This window comes from Oncorhynchus kisutch, linkage group LG14, assembly GCF_002021735.2.
Source record: "Oncorhynchus kisutch isolate 150728-3 linkage group LG14, Okis_V2, whole genome shotgun sequence".
Classification (NCBI taxonomy): Eukaryota; Metazoa; Chordata; class Actinopteri; order Salmoniformes; family Salmonidae; genus Oncorhynchus; species Oncorhynchus kisutch.
In genome coordinates, this window is record NC_034187.2 from 52,389,584 (window position 1) to 52,414,583 (window position 25,000).

Consider the following 25,000-nt stretch of genomic DNA (forward strand, 5'->3'; position numbering starts at 1 on the left):
ACACTGCTGGCACCCAGCCATACAATGAAGCGATGTGATCTTTCTCGCTCATTTTTCAAAATAAAAGCCTGAAACTATGTCTAAAGACTGTTCACAACATGTGGAAGCCATAGGAAAAGGAATCTGTTTGATATCCCTTTAAATGGAGCGAAGGCAGGCAATGGAACAGAGCTTTCAGGAAAAACAGAACTTCCGGGTTGGATTTTCCTCAGGTTTTCACCTACAATATCAGTTCTGTTATACTCACAAACAGTTTTGGAAACTTTAGAGTGTTTCCTATCCTAATCTGACAATTATATGCATATTCTAGGTTCTGGGCCGGAGAAATAGGCAGTTTCATTTGAGTACATTTTTCATCCAAATATCAAAATACTGCCCCCTACACTTAACAGGTTAAGGACACAGGCAAGGAATTGGAGTGACCATCACAAAGTCCTGACTTCAACCCTATAGAACATTTGTGGGCAGAACTGAAAAAGCATGTGCGAGTAAGGAGGCCTACAAACCTGACTCAGTTACACCAGCTCTGTCAGGAGGAAATGGGCCAAAATTCATCCAACCTATTGTGGGAAGCTTGTGGAAGGCTACCCAAAACATTTGACCCAAGTTAAACAATTTAAAGGCAATGCTACCAAATACAAATTGAGTGTGTATGTAAACTTCTGACCCACTGGGAATATGATGAAAGAAATAAAAAATGAAATAAGTCCTTCTCTCTACTATTATTCTGACATTTCACATTCTTTAAATATAGTGGTGATCCTAACTGACCTGAGACAGGGAATTTTTACTAGGATTAAATGTCAGGAATTGTGAAAAATGGTGTTTAAATGTATTTGGCTAAGGTGTGTGTAAACGTCTGACTTCTGTATGCAAAAACATATGGGGGATTGGAAGTGATGCAGACAATTACATTGATGGAAGCTACATTCTATCTGCAATATTAAAGCTGAACTACCCCCTATTAAAAAAAGAAAGGAACGAGGGTTTGTGATTGGAGCGTGTCGAGTTCTTGGGGATGGGGTCTGGTTTGCGATTGGATGGTATCCATTTTTTCCGGGTGCGTGATCTGGTTTTCGACTGGCTCTTTTCCCCTCGGTTCGGGTTTCATGCCGTCTAAGAAAGGCTGTTGTTTCGGTGACCATGAGATTGTCTAATCTGGCCCTTCTTCTGATGTGCTCAGAGCAAGCCAATGATCAGTAAATGTATTTATAGTATCTGGTCTACCATGTGGTTGGTCCATAAACTCATTACTGCAGCAGCAGTTATTCCAGGGAACAGAGGGGCCCTTGGGTTCAGTTACATCACTTTGGCTGTGAGCTTAAATCCTTGACTGTTTGCTGTAACACACACACACACACACACACACACACACACACACAAATGATATTGTTCGGAGACTCTGTGGTTCACAGATAGGGTTTAACAAAGCTTTGTTCCACAGCGTGCCTTCAAAATAGGTCATCCTGTTCTCGGGCTGTTTGTGAGAGTTTCCTTATTTACTCCTGCCCTGATTTCACAACATAAACAAAAAGACGGAAGTTTTGCCCTCTTAATACAGAAAAAAACCTGCTCATCAGCATAACCCTGAGAGATTAAGTAAATACGTTATTTTATGTGGAGGGAGTCAGTCGTTCTGCCTTTATGACTTTCACCACTCAGGTTTCTGTTCGTCATATTTATTCCTGCAACTGAAAATCCCCACCAGTACTCATACTGTCAATGTTTGTTATTAGGATGTCGTTTGGGGGAATATGGGCCTGATTGGGGGTTTGGGGTAAGGGAAGGGTGTGTGTGTATATGTGTGTGTGTGGCAGGAAATCATAATACAAGTAACTGACAAAATAGAAGAAACACTAGAGTAAATGAGGGATACCAAGTATATTGAAAGCAGGTGCTTCTATGGTTCCGGAATTAATTAAGCAATTAACGTCCCATCATGCTTAGGGTCATGTATAAAAATGCTGAGCAGGCCATTATTTGGCTACCATGGCTATGCCCCCATAGTATGACAATCCCCCCCCCCCCATCCATAGGGCACGAGTAGTCACTGAATGGTTTGATAAGCATGAAAACTATGTAAAACATATGCCATGGCCTTCTCTATCACCAGAACTCAACCCAATTGAACACTTATGGGAGGATTCTGGAGCCGTGCCCGAGACGGCCTTTTCCACCACCATCAACAAAACCAAATGGAAGAATGGTGTAGCATCCCTCCAAAAGTTCCAGACACTTTTACAATCTATGCCAAGGTGCATTGAAGCTGTTCTGACTCGTGGTGGCCCAACAGTCTATAAAGACACTTTATATTGGGGTTTCCTTTATTTTTGTAGTTACCTGTACATCATCCTAGTACGATGCCATGATGCCTCCATGCTCTAAGTTATTTACGACATGTAATGGTACTCGCCAGAGGACCCTACTGTACTTAACTCATTACCAGTGCTCTGTTCTCTTCTTTAGCACAGAACTCACTTCTCCTCTTCTCCTCTTTCAGTGATGCGACACACAAAAAAACCACACAAACAAACACGTGAGTGCAGAATTGCTGAATGTACTGTACTGTAAATGTGCCACGAGGGCCACTGTACAGTGCCGAAAGTATTCGGCCCCCTTGAACTTTGCGACATTTCAGGCTTCAAACATAAAGATATAAAACTTTTTTTTTTTTTAACAAGTGGGACACAATCATGAAGTGGAACGACATTTATTGGATATTTCAAACTTTTTTAACAAACCAAAAACTGAAAAATTGGTGTGCTAAATTATTCTGCCCCCTTAAGTTAATACTTTGTAGCGCCACCTTTTGCTGCGATTACAGCTGTAAGTCGCTTGGGGTATGTCTCTATCAGTTTTGCACATCGAGAGACTGACATTTTTTCCCATTCCTCCTTGCAAAACAGCTCGAGCTCAGTGAGGTTGGATGGAGAGCATTTGTGAACAGCAGTTTTCAGTTCTTTCCACAGATTCTCGATTGGATTCAGGTCTGGACTTTGACTTGGCCATTCTAACACCTGGATATGTTTATTTTGAACCATTCCCTTGTAGATTTTGCTTTATGTTTTGGATCATTGTCTTGTTGGAAGACAAATCTCCGTCCCAGTCTCAGGTCTTTTGCAGACTCCATCAGGTTTTCTTCCAGAATGGTCCTGTATTTGGCTCCATCCATCTTCCCATCAATTTTAACCATCTTCCCTGTCCCTGCTGAAGAAAAGCAGGCCCAAACCATGATGCTGCCACCACCATGTTTGACAGTGGGGATGGTGTGTTCAGGGTGATGAGCTGTGTTGCTTTTACGCCAAACATAACGTTTTGCATTGTTGCCAAAAAGTTCAATTTTGGTTTCATCTGACCAGAGCACCTTCTTCCACATGTTTGGTGTGTCTCCCAGGTGGCTTGTGGCAAACTTTAAACGACACTTTTTATGGATATCTTTAAGAAATGGCTCTCTTCTTGCCACTCTTCCATAAAGGCCAGATTTGTGCAATATACGACTGATTGTTGTCCTATGGACAGAGTCTCCCACCTCAGCTGTAGATCTCTGCAGTTCATCCAGAGTGATCATGGGCCTCTTGGCTGCATCTCTGATCAATCTTCTCCTTGTATGAGCTGAAAGTTTAGAGGGACAGCCAGGTCTTGGTAGATTTGCAGTGGTCTGATACTCCTTCCATTTCAATATTATCGCTTGGGATGTTTAAAGCTTGGGAAATCTTTTTGTATCCAAATCCGGCTTTAAACTTCTTCACAACAGTATCTCGGACCTGCCTGGTGTGTTCCTTGTTCTTCATGATGCTCTCTGCGCTTTTAACGGACCTCTGAGACTATCACAGTGCAGGTGCATTTATACGGAGACTTAAATACAATCCACCTGTGTGTAATCATCATTATTAGTCATTTAGGTCAACATTGGATCATTCAGAGATCCTCACTGAACTTCTGGAGACAGTTTGCTGCACTGAAAGTAAAGGGGCTGAATAATTTTGCACGCCCTATTTTTTCAGTTTTTGATTTGTTAAAAAAGTTTGAAATATCCAATAAATGTCGTTCCACTTCATAATTGTGTCCCACTTGTTATTGATTGAGGTTTGACGATGGTGGCGACCGCTTCATGATCCTCCACTTTCAGGGCGGTTACAGTGTTATTGCATTAAAGCACAAGAGTTGTATATTGTAGCTCCACCATTGGCGAATGCAAAGATATTGGTTGTATCTAGTAGTGTACTTGCTATATCTCAAACACTGGTTACAGCTATAAAACCAGTTGTAGCACAAGCGCTAGCTGTACTAGCATTAGCTAACTGCTAAACAAGGCTGCTAAATAGCTAATCAACTTGCTACCTGGACTACCTGCAATGACCACTTTTATATATATTTTTTTACTAACTCTTTCATGGACTATGCGCACACACCACACACTACTGTTTTCCTCTCTCTCTGGCAACTGAGTTAGGAAGGATGCCTGTATCTTTGTAGTGACTGCGTGTATTGATACACCATCCAAAGTGTATTTAATAACTTCACCATGCTCAAACGGATATTCAATGTCTGCTTTTTTATATTTACCCATCTACCAATAGGTGCCCTTCTTTGTGAGGCATTGGAAAACCTCCTTGGTCTTTGTAGTTGAATCTGCTCGAGTGAGGGACCTTACAGATAGTATGTGTGGGGTACAGAGATGAGGTAGTCATTCAAAAAGAATGAACAGAATTATTGCACACAGAATGAGTCCATGCAACTTAGTTAAGCAAATCTTTACTCCTGCAACTTATTTAGGCTTGTCATAACCAAAAGGTTTGATACTTGACTCTAGACATTTAAAATGGCGAAAAACAAATGTACTTTGACATTATGGGGTAGTGTGTAAACCAGTTACCCACAATTTCAATTGAATCCATTTTAAATTCAGGCTGGGAATACTTTCTGAAGGCACTATAGCTACCTCAATTACCTCGTACCTCTACACATCAACTCAATGCTGGTACTCCCTGTATATAGCGAAGTTATTTTTGACTTGTTATTGTTTTGTTATTCACTGTGTTCATTTCTCATGTCACTATTTCTATTTTATCTTCAACTCTACATTTCACTTAAGTCTACACCTGTTGTTTACGAAACATGTGACAAATGACATTTGATTTATACAGGAATCTTATGGCCAGACTACGTAATATAAATTGTATCGTTATCGAGTAGTTTGTGAAATGTTTGCATCTAGATTACCGAGACTAGCTATCTCTGGTACAGCTTGTTGCTACAGCATCGTCGACAGCTCACACATCGCAGTTTGCTGAACAATTGCTTTTATTTTGGGGCTCAGGTATTCTACTGCAGTTTTGGCACCACTCCTTGTTCCTTCTGCAAAGTTAGGGAAGCAGAGAGAGGTAGGAGAGGGATGGGGGCTGCAGCCTAGCCCAGGTCTACCGCGCAGCGCAGGTTTCTCCTGACACTGATAAATACCTGAGGAATGGGACACACTCAAGAGCTCTGCTACAGGCGTCATTAACCTTGTAGAACCTAACCCTGCGCCATGATTAACGGCGCGCTATTATGTGCTATTAAACACCAGCACGGGAGAGTCCCGTCACCCATACCAAAACACACATCTAAAGCTGCCAAACATGTAGGGGCTTACTTCAAGTCTCAAACTTTCCTAAGTTTTCTCCTATCTCCCATAGGAGGAAAGCTGTTACAGGAGGGCTAATACGCATACGATATGATTGTGCGGCAGTGCATGGCTCAATGTGCTCCAATGTCACTCTACTCCTGCTCTGTGCTACGTTTGGGGTGGCATGTTTCTCCTCCCTGTCTAGTTCAAAAAACTGTTATTGTTTATTACAATAGAATAGAACGCCCGGAGTCTCTATAGTCTGGGCAATAAGCAAAATACCCTAGCACAGTAGAAAAACCTTTTTACATATGAAAAGGGTAAAGAAGAAAGGTGGAGAGCGAATGAAGCTGGGAACGAAACCGATAAAGCGAGAAAAAGAGAATAAGAGGTGGCAGGCAGGGCGGGTTGGGAGAAAAGGAAAGAGAGTAGTCGAGAGAGAGAGAGAGAGAGAGAGAGTAGTCGAGAGAGAGAGAGAGAGAGAGAGAGAGAGAGAGAGAGAGAGAGAGAGAGAGAGAGAGAGAGAGAGAGTAGTCGAGAGAGAGAAGTCGAGAGAGAGAGAGAGAGAAGTACGAGAGAGAGAGAGAGAAGTCGAGAGAGAGAGAGAGAAGTCGAGAGAGAGAGAGAGAGAAGTCGAGAGAGAGAGAGAGAGAGTCGAGAGAGAGAGAGAGAGAAGTCGAGAGAGAGAGAGAGAAGTCGAGAGAGAGAGAGAGAGAAGTCGAGAGAGAGAGAGAGAGAAGTCGAGAGAGAGAGAGAGAGAATCGAGAGAGAGAGAGAGGAGAGAGAGAGAGAGATAGAGAGAGAGAGAGAGAGAGAGAGAGAGAGAGAGAGAGATGAGAGAGATAGAGAAGAGATAGGAGAGAAGAGAAGTCGAGAGGAGAGAAGAGAGAGAAGGGTAAGAGAGGGGGAAAATTCGAGGATAGAGAGAGAGAGAGTCGAGAGAGAGAGAGAGAGGGTCGAGAGAGAGAGAGAGAGAGGTCGAGAGGAGAGAGAGATCGAGAGAGAGAGAGAGAGGTCGAGAGAGAGAGAGAGAGAGAGAGAGGAGAGAGAGAGAGAGAGAGAGAGAGAGTCGAGAGAGAGAGAGAGAGAGGTTCGAGAGAGAGAGAGGAGAGAGGTCCGAGAGGAGAGAAGTCGAGAAGAGAGAAGTCGAGAGAGAGAAGTCGAGAGAGAGGTCGGAGAGAGAGAGAGAGGTCGAGAGAGAGAGAGAGAGGTCGAGAGAGAGAGAGAGAGAGGTCGAGAGAGAAGAGAGAGAGGTCGAGGAGAGAGAGGAGGGTCGAGAGAGAGAGAGAAGAGGTGAGAGAGAGCAGAGAGAGGTCGAGAGGAAGAGAGAGGTCGAGAGAGAGAGAGAGCGGTGAGAGAGAGAGAGAGAGGTCGAGAGAGTCGAGAGAGGTCGAGAGAGGTCGAGAGAGAGAGAGCGAGAGGGAGAGAGAGAGAGAGAGAGAGAGAAGAGAGAGAGAGAGGTCAGAGAGGTCAGAAGAGAGAGAGAGAGAGAAGAGAGGAGATGAGAGAGAGAGAGAGAGAGAGAGAGAGAGAGAGAGAGAGAGAGAGAGAGAGAGAGAGAGAGAGAGAGAGAGAGAGAGAGAAGAGAGAAGAGAGAGGAAGGAGAGAGAGAGAGAGAGAGAGAGAGAGAGAGGAGACAAGGGTAGATTGAGGGAGCGAGAGAGAGGGGAGCAAGATGGAGCACTATTCCCTGATGTGGCTCTCGGCAGCCTCTTCGCGGCTCCTGCTCGGAGGACTACAGCAGTTACACTTCGGCTTAAAAATAGCCCCCTGATCATTTATTTAGCTGGAGCGCACCATCCTGCATTGTGCGTCTTGTGCTACATCAATTAGGGTTACAACGCACTGCAGCTTCCAAAGCTACATTCATTGTCTTTTAAATCTAGGATATACAGTTGAAGTCGGAAGTTTACATACACCATAGCCAAATACATTTAATCAGAGTAAAAATTCCCTGTCTCAGGTCAGTTAGGATCATCACTTTCATTTTAAGAATGTGAAATGTCAGAATAATAGTTAATAATTATTTCTTTCTGCTTTTATTTCTTTCATCACATTCCCAGTGGGTCAGAAGTTTACATACACTCAATTAGTATTTGGTAGCATTGCCTTTCAAATTGTTTTAACTTGGGTCAAACGTTTTGGGTAGCCTTCCACAAGTTTCCCACAATAATTTGGGTGAATTTTGGCCCATTCCTCCTGACAAAGCTGGTGTAACTGAGCCAGGTTTGTAGGCCTACTTGCTGGCATGCTTTTCAGTTCTGCCCACAAAATTCTATAGGATTGAGGTCAGGGCTTTGTGATGGCCACTCCAATACCTTGACTTCGTTGTCCTTAAGCCATTTTGCCACAACTATGGAGGTATGCTTGGGGTCATTGTCCATTTGGAAGACCCATTTGCGACCAAGCTTTAACTTGGTGTCTTGAGATGTCTTGAGATGTTGCTTCAATATATCCACATAATTTTCTCTCCTCATGTTGCAATCTATTTTGTGAAGTGCACCAGACCCTCCTGCAGCAAAGCACTTCCACAACATGATGCTGCCACCCCGTGCTTCACGGTTGGGATGGTGTTCTTCGGCTTGCAAGCCTCCCCCTTTTCCACCAAACATAACGATGGTCATTATGGCCAAACAGTTCTATTTTTGTTTCATCAGACCAGAGGACATTTCTCCAGAAAGTACGATCTTTCTCCCCATGTGCAGTTGCAAACTGTAGTCTGGCTTTTATATGGAGGTTTAGGAGCAGTGGATTCTTCTTTGCTGATCGGCCTTTCAGGTTGTCGATATAGGACTCATTTTACTGTGGATATAGATACTTTTGTGCCTGTTTCCTCCAGTATCTTCACAGGGTCCCTTGCTGTTGTTCTGGGAGTGATTTGTACTTTTCGCACCAAAGTACGTTCATCTCCTTCTTGTGCAGTATGATGGCTGTGTGGTCCCATGGTGTTTATACTTGCGTACTATTGTTTGTACAGATGAACGTGGTACCTTCAGGCGTTTGGAAATGGCTCCCAAGGATGAACCAGACTTGTGGAGGTCTACAATTCTTTTTCCTGACGTCTTGGCTGATTTCCTTTGATTTTCCCATGATGTCAAGCAAAGAAGCACTGTGTTTGAAGGTAGGCCTTGAAACACATCCACACGTACACCTCCAATTGACTCAAATGATGTCAATTAGCCTATCAGAAGCTTGTAAAGCCATGACATTTTCTGGAATTTTCCAAGCTGTTTAAATGCACAGTCAACTTAGTGTACGTAGACTTCTGACCCTCTGGAATTGTGATACAGTGAATTATAGGTGAAATAATCTGTCTGTAAACAATTGTTGGAAAAATGACTTGTGTCATGCACAAAGTAGATGTCCTAACCGACTTGCCAAAACTATAGTTTGTTAACAAGAAATTTGTGGAGTGGTTGAAAAACTAGTTTTAATGACTCCAGCCAAAGTGTATGCAATGTAAACTTCTGACTTCAGCTGTATACACTGAACAAAAATATAAATGCAATATGTAAAGTGTTGGTCCTATATTTTGAGGGAGTATGCAATTAATTTCTTAATTTCTTCACCATAATCCACCTCTTGTCATTTTAGAGAATTTGGCAGTATGTCCAACAGGTCTCAACCGCAGACCAAGTGTAACCACCCCAGCCCAGGTCCTTCACATCCAGCTTCTTTCCCTACGGGATCATCTGGGGGGGTGCGGAGGATTATTTCTGATGAAACTGTGGGTTTGCACAACCAAGGAAGTTCTGCATAAACTGTCAGACGGTCTTAGGGAAGCTCATCTGCATGCTAGTCGTCATCACCAGGGTCTTGACCCGACTGCAGTTTGGCGTCATAACTGACGTGGGTAAATGCTCACCTCCGATGGCCATTGGCACGCTGCAGAAGAAGTGTGTTCTTCACGGAAGAATCCCAATTGCAACTGTACCGCGCAGGTTTGCTGATGTCAATGTTTTAAACAGCGTGCCCCGTGGTGGTGTTGGGATTATGGTATGGGCAGGCTTAAGCTACGGACAACAAACATAATAGCATTTTATCGATTGCAATTTGAAGGCACAGAGATACCGTGATGAGATCCTGAGGCCCATTGTTGTGCCCCACATCCGTCGCGATCACCTCCCGGTTTCAGCATGATAATGTACGGCCCCATGTCACAAGGATCTATACACAATTCCTGGCAGCTGAAAATGCCCTAGTTCTTACATGGCCTGCATATTCAGACATGTCACCCATCAAGCATGTTTGGGATGCTCTGGATCGGTGAACGACAGCTGATCCACGCCCCTCCCTTTTTTTTTTTAAGGTATCTGTGATCAACAGATGCATATCTGTATTCCCAGTCATGTGAAATCCATAGATTAGGGCCCAATGAATGCATTTCAATTGAATTATTTTGTTAGATGAACTGTAAACTCAGTAAAATCTTTGAAATTGTTACATGTTGCATTTATATTTTTGTTCATGGGTAGCTTTCACATGATTTTTAAAAAACTGTCTATGGAATATGTCTGCAAGACCACCAAGTATTCTTAGAGCTCAGTCTTGATGAGACACTTTGAATCCTTTAGCTTCCTCACCCAGACAAAAAAGGTCTCTTCGATGTCAACACATTTGATGTTGACGACAACTCAATTCAAAGTCAATGTGATAGGAGTCCTTCAAAGTCAACCAGTATAAGACATGATCTTATGTCGTCCAATTTTAAGGGGGAATAGCTAAGGTTAAGGAGACCATCAGCCAGTCTTTCGTCACTGAAGCGAATGTATTTTTCTGTAGAAATGATGACTCAACGGAAGGGATGGAGTTCGTTGGGGAAGATGAGGAAGTGAGTCCAGGAAGGAATCACAATGTTTGGGCCTCGGCATTTTTGATCTCCACAACAACTTTGAGCCGCATGGCATTTGTGTGCGATGACCTCGCATCCTGCGGGGTTGACAACTCTTTATATCCGCGTGGTAATGGGATCTGATTTGTCTCCCATTCTGCCAACTCAAATGGCAGAATGTACTCAATGTCTCTCGGCTGAGTGCAAAATTCGTTTCAACAAGGTCAAATGTGGAAGGAGAGAGAGGGTGCGAGAGGAAAACAGCTTTGCACGACAAGGCGGTAGTCTTGGCTCATGGGTTGTGTGAGGTATTGTGGAATGCTTTCCTCCCTCTACACAGGTTATAACCTTTCACTGTGTTTATTTAATTAGCTAGAAGAAATCAAAAACATATATACAGCAGTATCCCTTGGACACTAGTCTCACACGATAAAAAAACAGCATACTCTAACCAGGATAATGCATTCATTATCTACTATCACTTGTAATGTCATCTACTTTCTTACAATTGCTTTTCTCGGTTGAAGTAGCAGTAGTAAAATCCAGTGGGGTGCTTGTGTCACCAGGCAACAAGACAAACCAGTTCCTAATATACAGATTTGTCTGTACATTCTAGTCTAAATGGAACAAGTGAGCTAAACAAATGACAACCCTTCCAAGACTGGGCGGTAATAGGAGTGGGCCGAGGAGAACATCCAAATCCTCCCACGCAATCATATCACCAATCAACAACAACAAAAAAATCTCATTTGGAGGCCTTCAGTCCTGGAAAACTTTCTGTGGCGCTCTTATTCCCAGAGTGGAGCTGCGTTTCATGTAGAAATTAATTTCACTGAGCCTCGCAATGAAATAAGGAATCAATTCGACAAAACAATTAGTTCTGCGTGAGCAACTTGGTGCTTTGGCATGTGGGTGTGAGTTGAATTGACTCATTTTGGGTTAATTACAATCGTTTTTTTGTCCCCCCCTCATGTGTGTGTTAGAGAGGTGGGAAGGGAAAAAAAGGTGGAGAAATGGGCGAGTCTGGACTTCATTACTAAACTCGGATTCTGTTACCTAAATGAAAACCATGCATCGACCGCCCACTGACGAATCTCTCATGTCCTTACTGAAAGTAGGGACAAGGTGCAGCAAACCATAAAGCTGAACCCTGCATCATAAGGCTTGTCTTTAGTTTGGGCTTGTCGCAAGTGAGACACAACAGATGTTGTAGGTCATAATACTAAAACTCTTGGCCCTGGTACCGACCAGATACCAGGTTATGACGAGTGACTTGACACAAACACACACCGCACTCTTGGCTAGCTAGCTTACGCTAACGATTAGCTTACAAACTTCTTAAAGCAGACTTGCGGCGGTGGCATCTCACTTGGCACATACAGACGTAGTAAAGCCATTACAGCAGTCTATGACATGATAATTACAGGCCCCAACGAGGGAGGGTTCAAAGGGAACATTATGGGGCTGCATAACTCTGTCGCAACACACAGGTGAATTATGGAAACAGCTGTGGGAGCTAGACACGTGACCACCGAAGACTCACGCAAGTTCGATTCCCAGTGGGGGGTGGGGGTGGGGGGGATGCTAATGTTACCAATGCTCTCCCTGTACCCTTGAGCAAGAGGGCACAATCACCTTAACTGCCGTAGAACTGTATATATATTAACCTGTGGTAAAAATGGGATATTATGCAAGTGCCAAGCTATGTGTAGGTCCCGGTGGATATGGGCAGGGGCATCTGCGGGCTACCGTATGATAAATATTAATACTCGTATCGTGCCGGGGAGAGACCTCGGGGGAGTAAGTGTCACCTAGCGAGGCCGTCGTCATTACCCATCCACCACTGCAGCGTGTCCCAGCATGCCCTCAAGTCTATGTGGCCTTTCTGCTGTAGAGCTCTATGGAGCTGTTCAGTGATGTGTGGCACTACACTGTTACAGTACCGTGGCGCTGATATAAAGTAATATATTTACCTGTGGGTACATGATGTCGCTGGATCAAGCCAAGCCCCACTAAGAACACAGAGGGAGCCTGATGACAGTATGGTATCTTCAAGCAAGCCAGTTATATAAAAAGACAGTTGGTGAATGAGTCTAGTGAGGGGCGAATGGAATGTATGGTCTTATACTACTACAGTATTAGGCGTATACTACTACTATATATACAGCAGCACTCCAACTACACAAATATCTTTGGACAGTACGGGGTGGAACTAATCTCATCCACTCTAGGTCTATTGGATGAGACAGGGAGTCACTCGCCAAATATCAACAATCATATCAATTGTCGATCTTACAGTATATTAGTGAGTGAGTAAAACTTACTTCAAAATGTATGAGCCTCAGTAGTGGCTCAATACACATTTCTGGGGGATATGGACTGATGGTGAAGTGACAGAGGGAAAAAAAAGTACCGTTTGCGCTCAAATCATGACTCATCGGCGTGGCACCATTCGTTCTCACGCGGTCCAGATCAATGTGTCACCTGTTCTCACCGCCCACACCCAATGACTAATCACAGCCTGAGACATCTGTCCTGCGAGTGGACAGCAGCAGCTCCTCCCCCTTCACCCCCGGGCCAATCAGTAGCCTGTGTTTACTAAAGGAGGGAGAGGATAGGTCGCACCCGCCTATCACACTAACCAAGCAGCGCACGCACCTTTGGTTCTGCTCCTCCTGCTAGGCGATGATGGTGAAATGTCAAACTTAAGCCACGTCAGCTATGGGTAGGAAAAAAAAGGACTGTTAAAAGGGTAAGTGAGGGGGGGGGGAGAGAGAGAGAGAGAGAGAGAGAGAGAGAGAGAGAGAGAGAGAGAGAGAGAGAGAGAGAGAGAGAGAGAGAGAGAGAGAGAGAGATGGAATACAGCAAGAGAGTAAACGTGAGGGAGCAGCAACAGGGGTAGGTGAAAGAGAGTGAGAGATTCAAAAATATATATTAAAAAAAAACAAGAGTAGGGGAGGAGGGTATGAGAAGAGGACACAAGACGCTACCCTTGTGATCCGCAATTACACATCTTCCTCTTTTACATCTCCTTCTCCTCCCCCCCATCCTCCCTCTGACTGTCTGTTGAGAGCCTTGAAAGAAGGCAGTGAAGCAGGGAGACAATTGCAAATCAATTTTCTACTTAAGCAATGACAATCACTCCTTTTACAGGAAATGGGGCATACTGCTTCCCCCACAATTCTATATTAGGGGCAGAAAGAGGGAATTCAAAATCAAGCACAAAGACGAATCTATTCAAAACCCCCAAAAACAAACAGAGGTTTAACAACTAGAGTAGAATTAAGATGCAGTGCCTAGCCCATATGCAAATACAGAGCAGTGTACAACTGTCTGACAATTAGCATGTATCTAACGATTATGCATTTATAGCTGCAAATGTCATACGTAGGCCTATGCTTATTTCATGTACCTTTATACAATATTAGGAGAATGTATAGAACTGTAGGCTTTGTAGATATCTAAAGGAGCCCCCCCCCCCAAAAAAATAACACCCTTACCTTTCTTGCACTTGTCTCTTCTTACAAGTGCCAACTTTTCTGATAGCTGCTTTATTGAAGAGATGTTTTGCCTACTTTGACTTATGTGGTTGTCTCAACTAGCTCCCTTAAGATGATGCACTTACTGTGAGTCATTCTGGGTAAAAAAAAAAAAGAGTCTGCCAAATGGACTAATGTAAAAACGGTTCATTGAGAAAGAGAGCGAGAAATGCTCTACGGACGGCACTTTCACAGTGCCGTCAGTAGAGTAGTCGATCACATCCTGAGATTTGGCATCCACTGAAACGTTCACTGTGTTAATTATTTAAGTAAATTAAGTTTTTTTAAATGACTAATCTGTCACTTTTCCCCCCCACAAGAGCGCCTTGGTGCTAATTTGAAAACACACCAGGATTTCTCTGGAACAATAATTAGTCGTTAGCGCAATACGAATCTGATTTGAAACTAGGACTCGAAGACTAAAGCCATGCCCATCTCACATTGGCTCATTAAATCGCCTTTCCTGACCAATTAGGAAGTCCATGTCAGCCTTCTGACATTCAGCCTCGCACTAACACTTCTACGTTTGAGAACGTGACGTGGTAAGAATGAGAACATGACTTCGTAAGTGTCTATGCTCATGCTCTTCAACATATAACTGGTCAAGTGCATCCAGGTGTGTGTATCCCCACAAGATGTGTCAAAATAAGCATACTAACACGATTTGCTTCGCATAGTCTTCCGATGAATCATCACTATTGTTTTGTCCTCGTCGCCTCCTTTATTTTTTGGGGGTATCTTGTATAGCCCTAGCCTGCTAGCTATCTTTAAAATGTATCATCGCCTACTGTTCTTACCCCTTTTATTAACCCCCCCCCCCCCCTTATTTCAATGGTTGCTCTTAATGTAACAAGCTTGGTGATTAACATCTGTAAGTAAAAAGCCCTTCTGCAAATGCAGAAGTAATGTACTCGGTCAACCCTGATCGAAACGAAGTTAGACTGGGCGAAAAACAAGGATAAACCCCACCAGCGTAAGATGAGAAGATTCATTAAGACTTGAAAAGGGAAGATGAGTTTGCTGTCATGGAACAGTGGAGAGCAGGTAGGTCGTGCACCGACGGCCTGACACCTCGCAGCGTCGAAGCAGAAAGCCAATCGGCTCTGCAAATCACCCAAAATAAAACGGATCCGATACGTCAGACGACGACAAAACAGTCACCTGAAAACACAAGTGACTAAGTCAGTCCGTGTGGTGGCTGCGCGTGTGTGTGTGTCTAGGAGGGTTGAGGCATCTAATGAGAATGACAGTTTATACCGCTCTCCATCTGCTCCCACACTCCAGCCTAAAGTCTACTGACTGATAGGTAAATGCAGGCGCTAATTTGAAGAAATTGGGGGGAGGGAAGATGGGTGACAATGGCAACAAAGCAAGACGAGGGAAGAAAGGAGAGAGGGGGTGGGGGGGGGAATACACATGAAGATCCTTTGTCTGGGTTGTCTTTATCAGCGACGGCCGACAGTTGATGGCAAAGAGATGGCGGCAGCAGTACAATTCCTGGTCCTGACAGATACTCCCGGTCCTCTTTCTCTCCCAATCTTTCCATCTCTCCTCCCCCTTGCAAGACACCACCAACCTGGCTGGTGGGTAATTGCTGCCTGGCTCCAGGAGATCTTAATCAAGGTGTGCCCGTGATGGAGGCGGCGGCCTAGACGAGGCGCTTAAGGGGAGTTAAAGACCGAGAGGAGCGGTTTTTCTTTTTTCCCTGCTTAGGAGGATGAGGCCACGGTGTCAGCGGGAGTGAGTTGACTCCTTCCCCTCTTTGCCCCAACCTGCAATTACACAACAAGACACTTCAGGGCAATTTGGGAGCTGCCATGATAAAAACGGAGCGTTTTACATCATCATCATTGTAACGCAGCCACACACACACACACACACACACCGACCGCTCAGAGTGAGAGCGAGAGAGAGGGAGAGGAGAGTGAAAATGAGAGGGAAAGAGCGAGTGCAGTGTGAGAGGGACAGAGGGGAAGAGATTGAGAGGAAATGAGGGCTGTACGTCACATCAGTCAGAGGAATGCACACAGGGTAAACTGTGGTTTTTATATGACCGGTTCGGCCTTTTGATGACGGCAAACACTTGTTTACAGTTACATTGCATATAAACAAATCAAAAGAATACAGACAGTGTCGTTAAATTGAAACGGAACCCGTGGCTAACTGTGGGTTTTGGTTTACATGGCATGTCAGCAGTCAGAGGACGCCGATAAGCACAAACTACAACCTTCCTACGTTATGCATATTCTTTGGAAACAACAAACCAGCTCTCGTTGACTGTACATCACCTGGAAGCTATTACAGAGCACAAATTATGGCTTTTATTCCTTCACAGGCCACAGATGCCAGGATGTGGGTCGTAGTTCCAACAGCTCCAGCACAATGTAGATTTGGTGTTCCTTTCCCTGGATGCAGATCCTAACCCGTTCAACATTCAAACCCCTGAGACTGACTCCTGATTCCAGTCTGTTTTTATAGCGAAACAGGAGAAAAACAGCAATTAGATTTAGATTATGGCTCCCCCCTGGAGAACAATACATGGTGCTGTGTGTGTGTGTGTGTGTGCGTGCTCGGGGTTGCCACACGAGTCATTGGCTCTCAGGGTAAAGTGCATTTATTTCCCCAGTGACGAGCCTCTCCCTCCAGACCAATGACATTGTATATGGAATACGTCTGTAAAAATGGCCAAGGTGCCAGGGCAATAAATATTACTGCAAACATATACAGTACTGTGCAGACAAACACACACTACATTGGGAAGTTGTCAACAATAGGGGTGATGACGAGCGAATGTAGAGCGAAGTTTTGCAATTTATGTTACCAGTGATCTGCAGTCAGGCATAACGCAGGCTTAAATAACCATCAATTTGAACAGGGTATATAGTCCCCTATACATTATGCAAAGAGTCTCCTGGGAATCAGAAAGCAGTTTCCTAACACATAAACTAGTTAACTGATGTCACTCTGGATGGAGAGAAGTCTGTGTGTGTGTGTGTGTGTGTGTGTGCGCGCACATGCTTCTTTCTTTTCAAAGCAGTATCTGTCAGCTCTGTGCTACAGCTTCATATCAGATTATGGTAAGATACTGGTTACTTGTACAACGCTCACCGTAACTCTGTTCACAGTCATTGCAGTTCCACAGACAGAAACAAGTCCGGGCAATGCCTCCCTGGAATATCTCTCTGTCTGATAGAACTATAATCCCGCTGACATCTAGCTAGCAGTACTGCAGAGCAGAGCCCAGACAGTGACAGAGTGGGTGTGTTCCTCCATCAACACAGAGATCTGCTATCAGTCTGTCAGACAGTGTTGCTGTGAGCGTGAGTGAGAGACACTGAAGACAGGGACGATGGGAGGAGAGAGGGACGATGGGAGGAGAGAGACTGATGGAGAAGAGAATGCTGTGGGGAAGGAGAAAAGGAACAGAGCTGATGAGACTGGAGGAAGAGGTTGAGTGGTGATAGAAGATGGCTAGAAGTCTGTCTGTGTCCTCGGTGTTACCTCCATCTTTATGGCCTCGCACAACCTAGCAACAACTCTCTCAATTCAATTCATGGGGCTTTATTGGCATGGGAAACATATGTTAACATTGCCAAAGCAAGTGAAGTAGATGTAAAAAATAAACAAAAATGAAGAGTAAACATTACACCTCACAGAAGTTCCAAAAGAATAAAGACATTACAAATGTCATACTATGTATATACACAGTGTTGTAACGATGTACAAATGGGGGTAAATGGTCTCTCCCTCCCCGTGGCTCTTTTATAGAAATGAAGACGGTATTGTCCGTCAGAAAGCCTCCAACTGCCAGTACCGTTTTCTACAGTGTAGCATTGGTGGCACTTGCTCTTGAACTTGCTCCCCTATAAGAAATGCAGAAAGTACATGTTGCCAGGCTCGACCATTGATAGAAGCCACGTTCCATTATAAATACACGGCATGGTACGTCAGACAAATGAAGCATGCGCGAATCCAAGACCTTAAATGTTCAAGGTCAAACACAAGCCTCAAAAACGCTCTCTAGTCACAACGCAACTATTAAACCCTGCCAAATACCTTTCGTGTATTCCGATCACTAATAGTTTGCATATAATATATTGAAAGCAGAGGTGCTTAGCATTCCTTAAACACCTGCTGCCCCCAAAATCATATTTCTCCGCAAGTCCTTTGTCAGCAGTTCTGTGGAGAGGACGAGAGGTGGCAATTCCAACTTCAGGTCAGAATTAAACATTCATCCACGTTTCTCTAACGTGACATTTTGAAGTTGCTACAAATGTCAAATTTGTAAGTGTAACTGAATTGAAGGTTAGGGTTAAGTTTAGGCATTAACTACGAAGGGTTAAGGTTTTGGGATTGGCTTAAAACAAAATTTTTATAAAAATAATACGATCCCAAGCCATTAACTCCGAATGGTTAACCTTTAACTTTTTTTTGTTGTTGCTTAAACTTCAACTTTAAAAACACTTAGAAATGTGACATTTGCAAAATATGTATGAAACATCTATTTCTGAAGCAAGACTACGAGAGGCAGATTGCTTATGTCCATCCACCATCCCAGTCAACAACATCGTAGCAAAACCAAAACCTACTTGAAGGTAACTCACTGTTGCCCCTAATGGCTGGTTTCCACATCATCCTCAGACATGGAATACTGACCTGCCCAGCCAGGTCACCTGTGATCCTAGTCAGTGGAGACCTGAAAATATAGCATTTGTATTCTGCTAATCCCACCTCTACCGGAGGAGGCTAATGGAGGCTAAAAAGACTTCACTTCTGCAAACACTGTGCTGAGCGGCAGCTCCTCTCGGAGGTGGCCAACATTACACCACACACACACACGATATGGGCAACAACAAAAAAATCTCATCTAATTTGTTAAAAAAAAAAAAAAAAAACATGATTCCACTTTGACATTGTGCGGTTGTGTAGGCCAGTGACACAAAATCTCCATTTCATCCATTTTAAATCCAGGCTGTAACACAATGTGTGAAAACTCAAGGAGTGTGAATACTAATGTACTGTATATTAAGAAGCAAAGTGGAAAGCAGCATCCAGGCTGTACCACAACTGGCCGTCCCATATGGCCGTCCGGGTTTGGCCGGTGTAGGCTGTCAAAAGTAAATAAGAATAGATTTTTATTTTTATTTGACCCCCTTTTCTCCCCGATTTCGTAGTATCCAAGACTCTTACTATCTTGTCTCATCGCTACAACTCCCGTAGGGGCTCGGGAGAGACAAAGGTCGAAAGCCATGCGTCCTCCGAAACACAACCCAACCAAGCCGCACTGCTTCTTAACACAGCGCGCATCCAACCCGGAAGCCAGCCGCACCAAATGTGTCAGAGGAAACCTGGCGACCTGGTTAGCGTGCACTGGACCCGGCACGCCACAGGAGTCGCTAGTGCGCGATGAGCCAAGGATATCACTACCGGCCAAACCCTCCCTAACCAGGACGACACTAGGCCAATTGTGCGTCACCCCACGGACCTCCCGGTTGCGCCCGGCTGCGACAGAGCCTGGGCGCGAAACCAGGCTCTCTGGTGGCACTAGACCACTGCGCAAACCAGGAGGCCTCAGTAAATAAGAATTTGTTCTTAACTGACGTGCCTAGTTAAATAAAGGCTAAATAAAAATTGTTATTGTTTAAAATAATCTGTTGATGGCATTTGACCCAACTGAACAGCATGTAAATGCAGAATAAAGTTTATTCCAAACAATAATTTATTTATTTAGCCTTTATTTAACGAGTTGTTGTCCAGTAAGAAGGTGAACCTTCGTCCCAGTCTGAGGTCCTGATTGCTCTTAGAGCAAGTTTTGAGAATGACACAAATATAAATTTTCAAAGTCTACTGCCTCAATTTCTATGATGGCATTTGCATATACTCCAGAATGTTATGAAGAGTGATCAGATGAATTGCAAAGTCCCTATTTGCCATGCAAATGACCTGAATCCCCCCCCAAAAACATTTCCACTGCATTTTCAGGCCTGCCACAAAAGGAACAGCTGACATGTCAATGATTATCTCATTAACACAGGTGTGAGTGCTGACAAGGACAAGACTGCCGATCACTCGGTTATGCTGATTGAGTTCGAATAACAGACTGGAAGCTTCAAAAGGAGGGTGGTGCTTGGAATCAATGTTCTTCCTCTGTCAACCACGGTTACCTGCAAGGAACCATGGGCATTATTTTTGGAGTTGGTCCCCCCTTTGACAAACCCACTTGTTGGAAAGGTGGCATCCTATGATGGTGCCACATTGAAAGTCACTGAGCTCTTTAGTAAGGCCATTCTACTGACAATGTTTGTCCATGGAGATTGCATGGCTGTGTGCTCGCTTTTATACACCCGTCAGCAACGGTGTGGCGGAAATCGTCAAATAAGCTAATTCAATATTGCGATTTCAATGCGAATTAGATTGTGCCCTAACGCACACAAAAGATGGGGGTGCAGGGGTACGTCCCCATCAACCACCCAGAGCAAAACATATTCATAATTTAAGCCATGCCAGAATGGTGTTTAGAACATGATGTTCTAAAGGATTGGCTTAGATACAATTAGGTTAAATGGAATCGACGCGAGACAGACTGCATAGATCTAGTGTACGTACATATTTTAAGATTTATAATATGCATACAGTAAATACTGAACTTATTGATAGGCCCTTCCTCTTACACACACACACACACACACACACACACACTTTTAAATAGAGTTTCTGTAGGTCAAAGGAAGCACTGGATCAAACAGTTCCCTGATGTAGGTCCTTTACAAATCTGTAACACACGCACATTCTCTCAACCCTCGAAGCCCCATGAGGATTCCCCTCCATATCCAGCTGCTGTGTGTGTGTGTGTGTGTGTGTGTGTGTGTAAGAGGAAGGACCTATCAATAAGTTCAGTATTTACTGTATGCATATTATAAATCTTAAAATATGTACGTACACTAGATCTATGCAGTCTGTCTCGCGTCGATTCCATTTAACCTAATTGTATCTAAGCCAATCCTTTTTAACAGAGTAAATGTATCGCTCCCGTAAATATATTCAGTGAATTAATACTATATCTACACGTATCTATAATGAATTCCGCCTGTATACACCTAGTTCCTATATTAGTTTTGCATAGTGTGCTAAAGCATTTACAGATGTAGGGTCTTAAATGTGTTCAGGTTTTTGTAGGAAATGCACACTTTGTGTATTCAAGGTTTAAAAAGGCTTCTAAAGTTTATAAGTTTCCACTTGAAAAATTGCAGACTTGATTTGCCCTAACAAAATGTATCAACCCTTACAAGAAGGGTTTGAGAAAAGCAACATGTTGGTCCCATGTGTCATGAGCTGAAATAAAAGATCCCAGAAATGTTCCATGAGCACCAAACGATTATTTCTCTCAATTTGTGCACAAATTTGTTCACATCCCTGTTAGTGTGCATTTCTCCTTCGTCAAGATAACCCATCTACATGATAGGTGTGGCATATCAAGAAGCTGGTTAAACAGCATGATCATTACACAGGTGCACCTTCTGCTGGGGACAATAAAAGGCCACTCTAAAATGTGCAGTTTTGTCACACAACACAATACACAGATGTCTCAAGTTTTGAAGGAGCGTGCAATTGGTATACTGACTGCAGGAATGTCCACCAGAGCCGTTGACAAAAAATATTATTTCTCTACAATGTCGTTTTAGAGAATTTGGCAGTACTTCCAACCAGCCTCACAACCGCAGACCACGTGTATGGCGTTGTGTGGATGAGCGGTTTGCTGATGTCAATGTTGTGAACAGAGTGCCCCAGGGTTGCAGTGGGTTATGGTATGGGCAGGCTTAAGCTACGGACAACAAACACAATTGCATTTTATTGGTGGCAATTTGAATGGACAGAGATTCCGTGACGAGATCTTCGCCCCTACCTTCTTTTCAAGGTATCTGTGACCAACAGATGCATATCTATATTCCCAGTCATGTGAAATCCATAGATTAGGGCCTAATGAATTTATTTGAAATAACAGATTTCCTTATATGAACTAAAATTGTTGCATTTTTTGTTAATATTTTTGTTCAGTATTACTTGAATGAGTTCTGAAAAGTGGTCACTGTGCATATAGTGTTATGAAGGCTCGTTATAATGCTACATATTTTCTAAAATCTAGGTCTATATAGTCCAAGTGTCAGACCCTCCATTCTGGTGGCAGTGGAGTCAACGCTTTAGGTGTGTGTGTGTGTGTGTGTGTGCGATCTCTGTCCTGGTCTTTATGATCCCCTTGACCCCAATAAGACCAAATAAGATTTAGGACACAGATATCCACCCCCCGGTCACCAATTGTGAAGTGTAGTAGTAGAAGTATACCATAGCATTATTCTACATTTACAGTATAGTATCTAGCAGTAGTATACAACGTATAACCTAAAAGACCAATCTACAATTTGACAGAATATGACAGTAGTCCATGGTAAATGCATTAAGGACAGTAATGTCACGAGATTAAGGTCATTTATGGTTCAGAGGCAGTAAGGGTCATTTTCAAAGCATTGGGTTGACTTCAAAAGCAAAACATTTTTTTTTTAAAGGTTCATAAGGGTTAATGAAAAGGGGCAAAATGTGAAAATGGATAGAAAAATACCTTGAAAATTGGGTACAAATCACATGTAATATACATCATTAAACAGGATTGGTACAATCCTGCATTCACAAATTCCATTTAGGGCTATCTACATAAGCCAAACCCCACAGTGCTGCAATATCCTCTGCAAAAAGTACCACATCACAAAATAGACCTTATTGGAACCAAGACCTAAAGAGAAGTGATATTGGCACAGGAGGGAGTGTTGGAACATAATTACAGTAAAATAAAAAGGTATGCTTAATCCAGTATAAACTAATTCATCATACAAGAGACAAAAGTTCACGAATTATACAGCACAACGGCAGAGTCATGTCTTAAGCTTCAAACAATGACTCGATAATTAATTTATTCTGGGAGTGCTATGAAGTCCAAAAGTTACGGGCGGAGTTAGAAAGTTGGCAAGGAGGTTTTGCGATGTACACTGAAAAAAAAAAAAAAAGCAAGCTACACACAACAATCTCAAAGATTTTTTTCCGAGTTAGGTCATTTAAGGAAATCATTCGATTGAAACAAATTAGGCCCTAATCTATGGATTTCACATGACTGGGAATACAGATATGCATCTGATGGTCACAGATACTGTATAAAAAAAAAAAAATAATAATAATAATAATAAGTAAAAAATAAAAATTTAAATAGGGGCTTGGTATCTGCAGTGCGACACAGCTCCTTCACATAGAGTTGTTCGGGCTGTTGATTGTGGCTTGTAGAATGGTTTCCCACTCTTCATCGGCTGTGCGAAATTGCAGGATCTGAAACCAGAGCATCCCAAACATGCTCAATATGAGTGAGTGAGTATGCAGGCCATGGATGAACAGGGACATTTTTAGCTTACAGGAATTGTGAACAGATCTTTTTGACATGTTGCACAATTGAAAGCATCCTGTCGGGCTGTATAACTGCCTGGTACGGCAACTGCACTGCCCGCTGCCATAGGGCTCTCCAGAGGGTGGTGAACTTTGCCCAACACATCACCGGGACACCTACAGCATCTGATGTCACAGGAAGGCCAAAAATATAAATCAAGGAAATCAACCACCCGAGCCACGGCCTGTTCACCCCGCTATCATCCAGAAGGCGAGATCAGTACAGGTGCATCAAAGCTGGGACCGAGACTGAAAAACAGCTTCTATCTCAAGGCCATCAGACTTAAATAGCCATCACTAGCCAGCTACTCAACCCGGCACCTTAGAGGTTGCTACCCTATGTACATAGACATGGAATCACTGGTCACTTTAATAAATGTTTACATACGGCTTTGCTCATTTCATGTGTATATCCTGTATTTTAGTCAATGCCATTCCAACATTGCACATCCTGATATTTATATATTTCTCAATTACATTTAGATAGGTGTATTGTTCTAACTGTTGGAGCTAGGAACACAAGCATTTCGCTACACCCGCAATAACATCTGCTAAATATGTGTACGTGACTAATAAAATTTGATTTTAGGCCGTGCATTATCATGTGGATGAATGGCATGACAATGGGCCTCAGGATCTCGTCCCGGTATCTCTGTGCATTCAGATTGCCATCGATAAAATGCAATTGTGTTCGTTGTCCATAGCTTATACCGGTCTATACCATTACCCCATCACGGGGCACTCTGTTCACAACGTTGACATCAGCAAACTGTTCGCCCACACGACGCCCTACACGCTGGTCCGCAATCTGCCCGGTACAGTTGAAACCGAGATTCATTCATGAAGAGTACACTTCTCCAGCGTGCCAGTGGCCATTGAAGGTGAGCATTTGCCGACTGAAATCAGTTACGATGCCGAACTGCGGTCAGGTCAAGACCCTGGTGAGGATGACGAGCACGCAGATGGGCTTCCCTGAGATGGATTCTCATAGTTTATGCAGAAATTATTAGGTTGTACAAACCCACAGATACATCAACTGTCCAGGTGGCTAGTCTCAGACGATCCGCAGGCGAAGAAGCCGGATGTGGAGGTCCTGGGCTGGCGTGGTTACACATGGTCTGCGGGTGTGAGGCCAGTTGGACGTACTGCCAAATTCTCTAAAACAACATTTGGAGGTGGCTTATGATAGAGAAATGAACATTCAATTCTCTGGCAAAAGCTCTGGTGGACATTCTTGCAGTCAGCATGCCAATTGCTGACTGCTTTTAAGATACCTTAAAAGAGTGGCCTTTTATTATCCCCTGCACAAGGTGCACCTCTGTAATGATCATGCTGTTTAAAAATCAGCCTCTTAATCATTTTGAAAACTTTTACTTCAATTGGAAATCAAATGATCCTCCATCGTTAATGCATTATTTCAATATAGTACTACTACAAGCCCTAGAAATATCCAAAAGGATGACAAATTTGAATAAAAAAATATTGTGGGAACATGTGGGTTTGATTAGTATAATCTCATTCATGTTTGTTGAAATTTTA

General features: G+C 43.3%; 1 protein-coding gene across 6 annotated transcripts in view; it reads right to left on the reverse strand.

The window, feature by feature from the left end:
* The window catches only part of LOC109903708 (sterile alpha motif domain-containing protein 12-like), a 134,361-nt gene that overhangs the window by 27,694 nt on the left and 81,667 nt on the right, over nt 1-25,000 (reverse strand). For 2 of the 6 annotated variants that reach the window (XM_031788553.1, XM_031788552.1), the window contains one exon: nt 23,256-23,347. The exons of 3 other annotated variants lie outside the window; for them this stretch is intronic. In XM_031788553.1, coding sequence (XP_031644413.1) covers nt 23,322-23,347 — 26 coding nt within the window. In that variant the 3' untranslated portion in view covers nt 23,256-23,321. Of the gene's footprint in view, nt 1-13,097; nt 13,159-23,255; nt 23,348-25,000 lie in introns of those variants that run through there. One more of the 6 variants, XM_031788555.1, reaches the window with a different exon arrangement.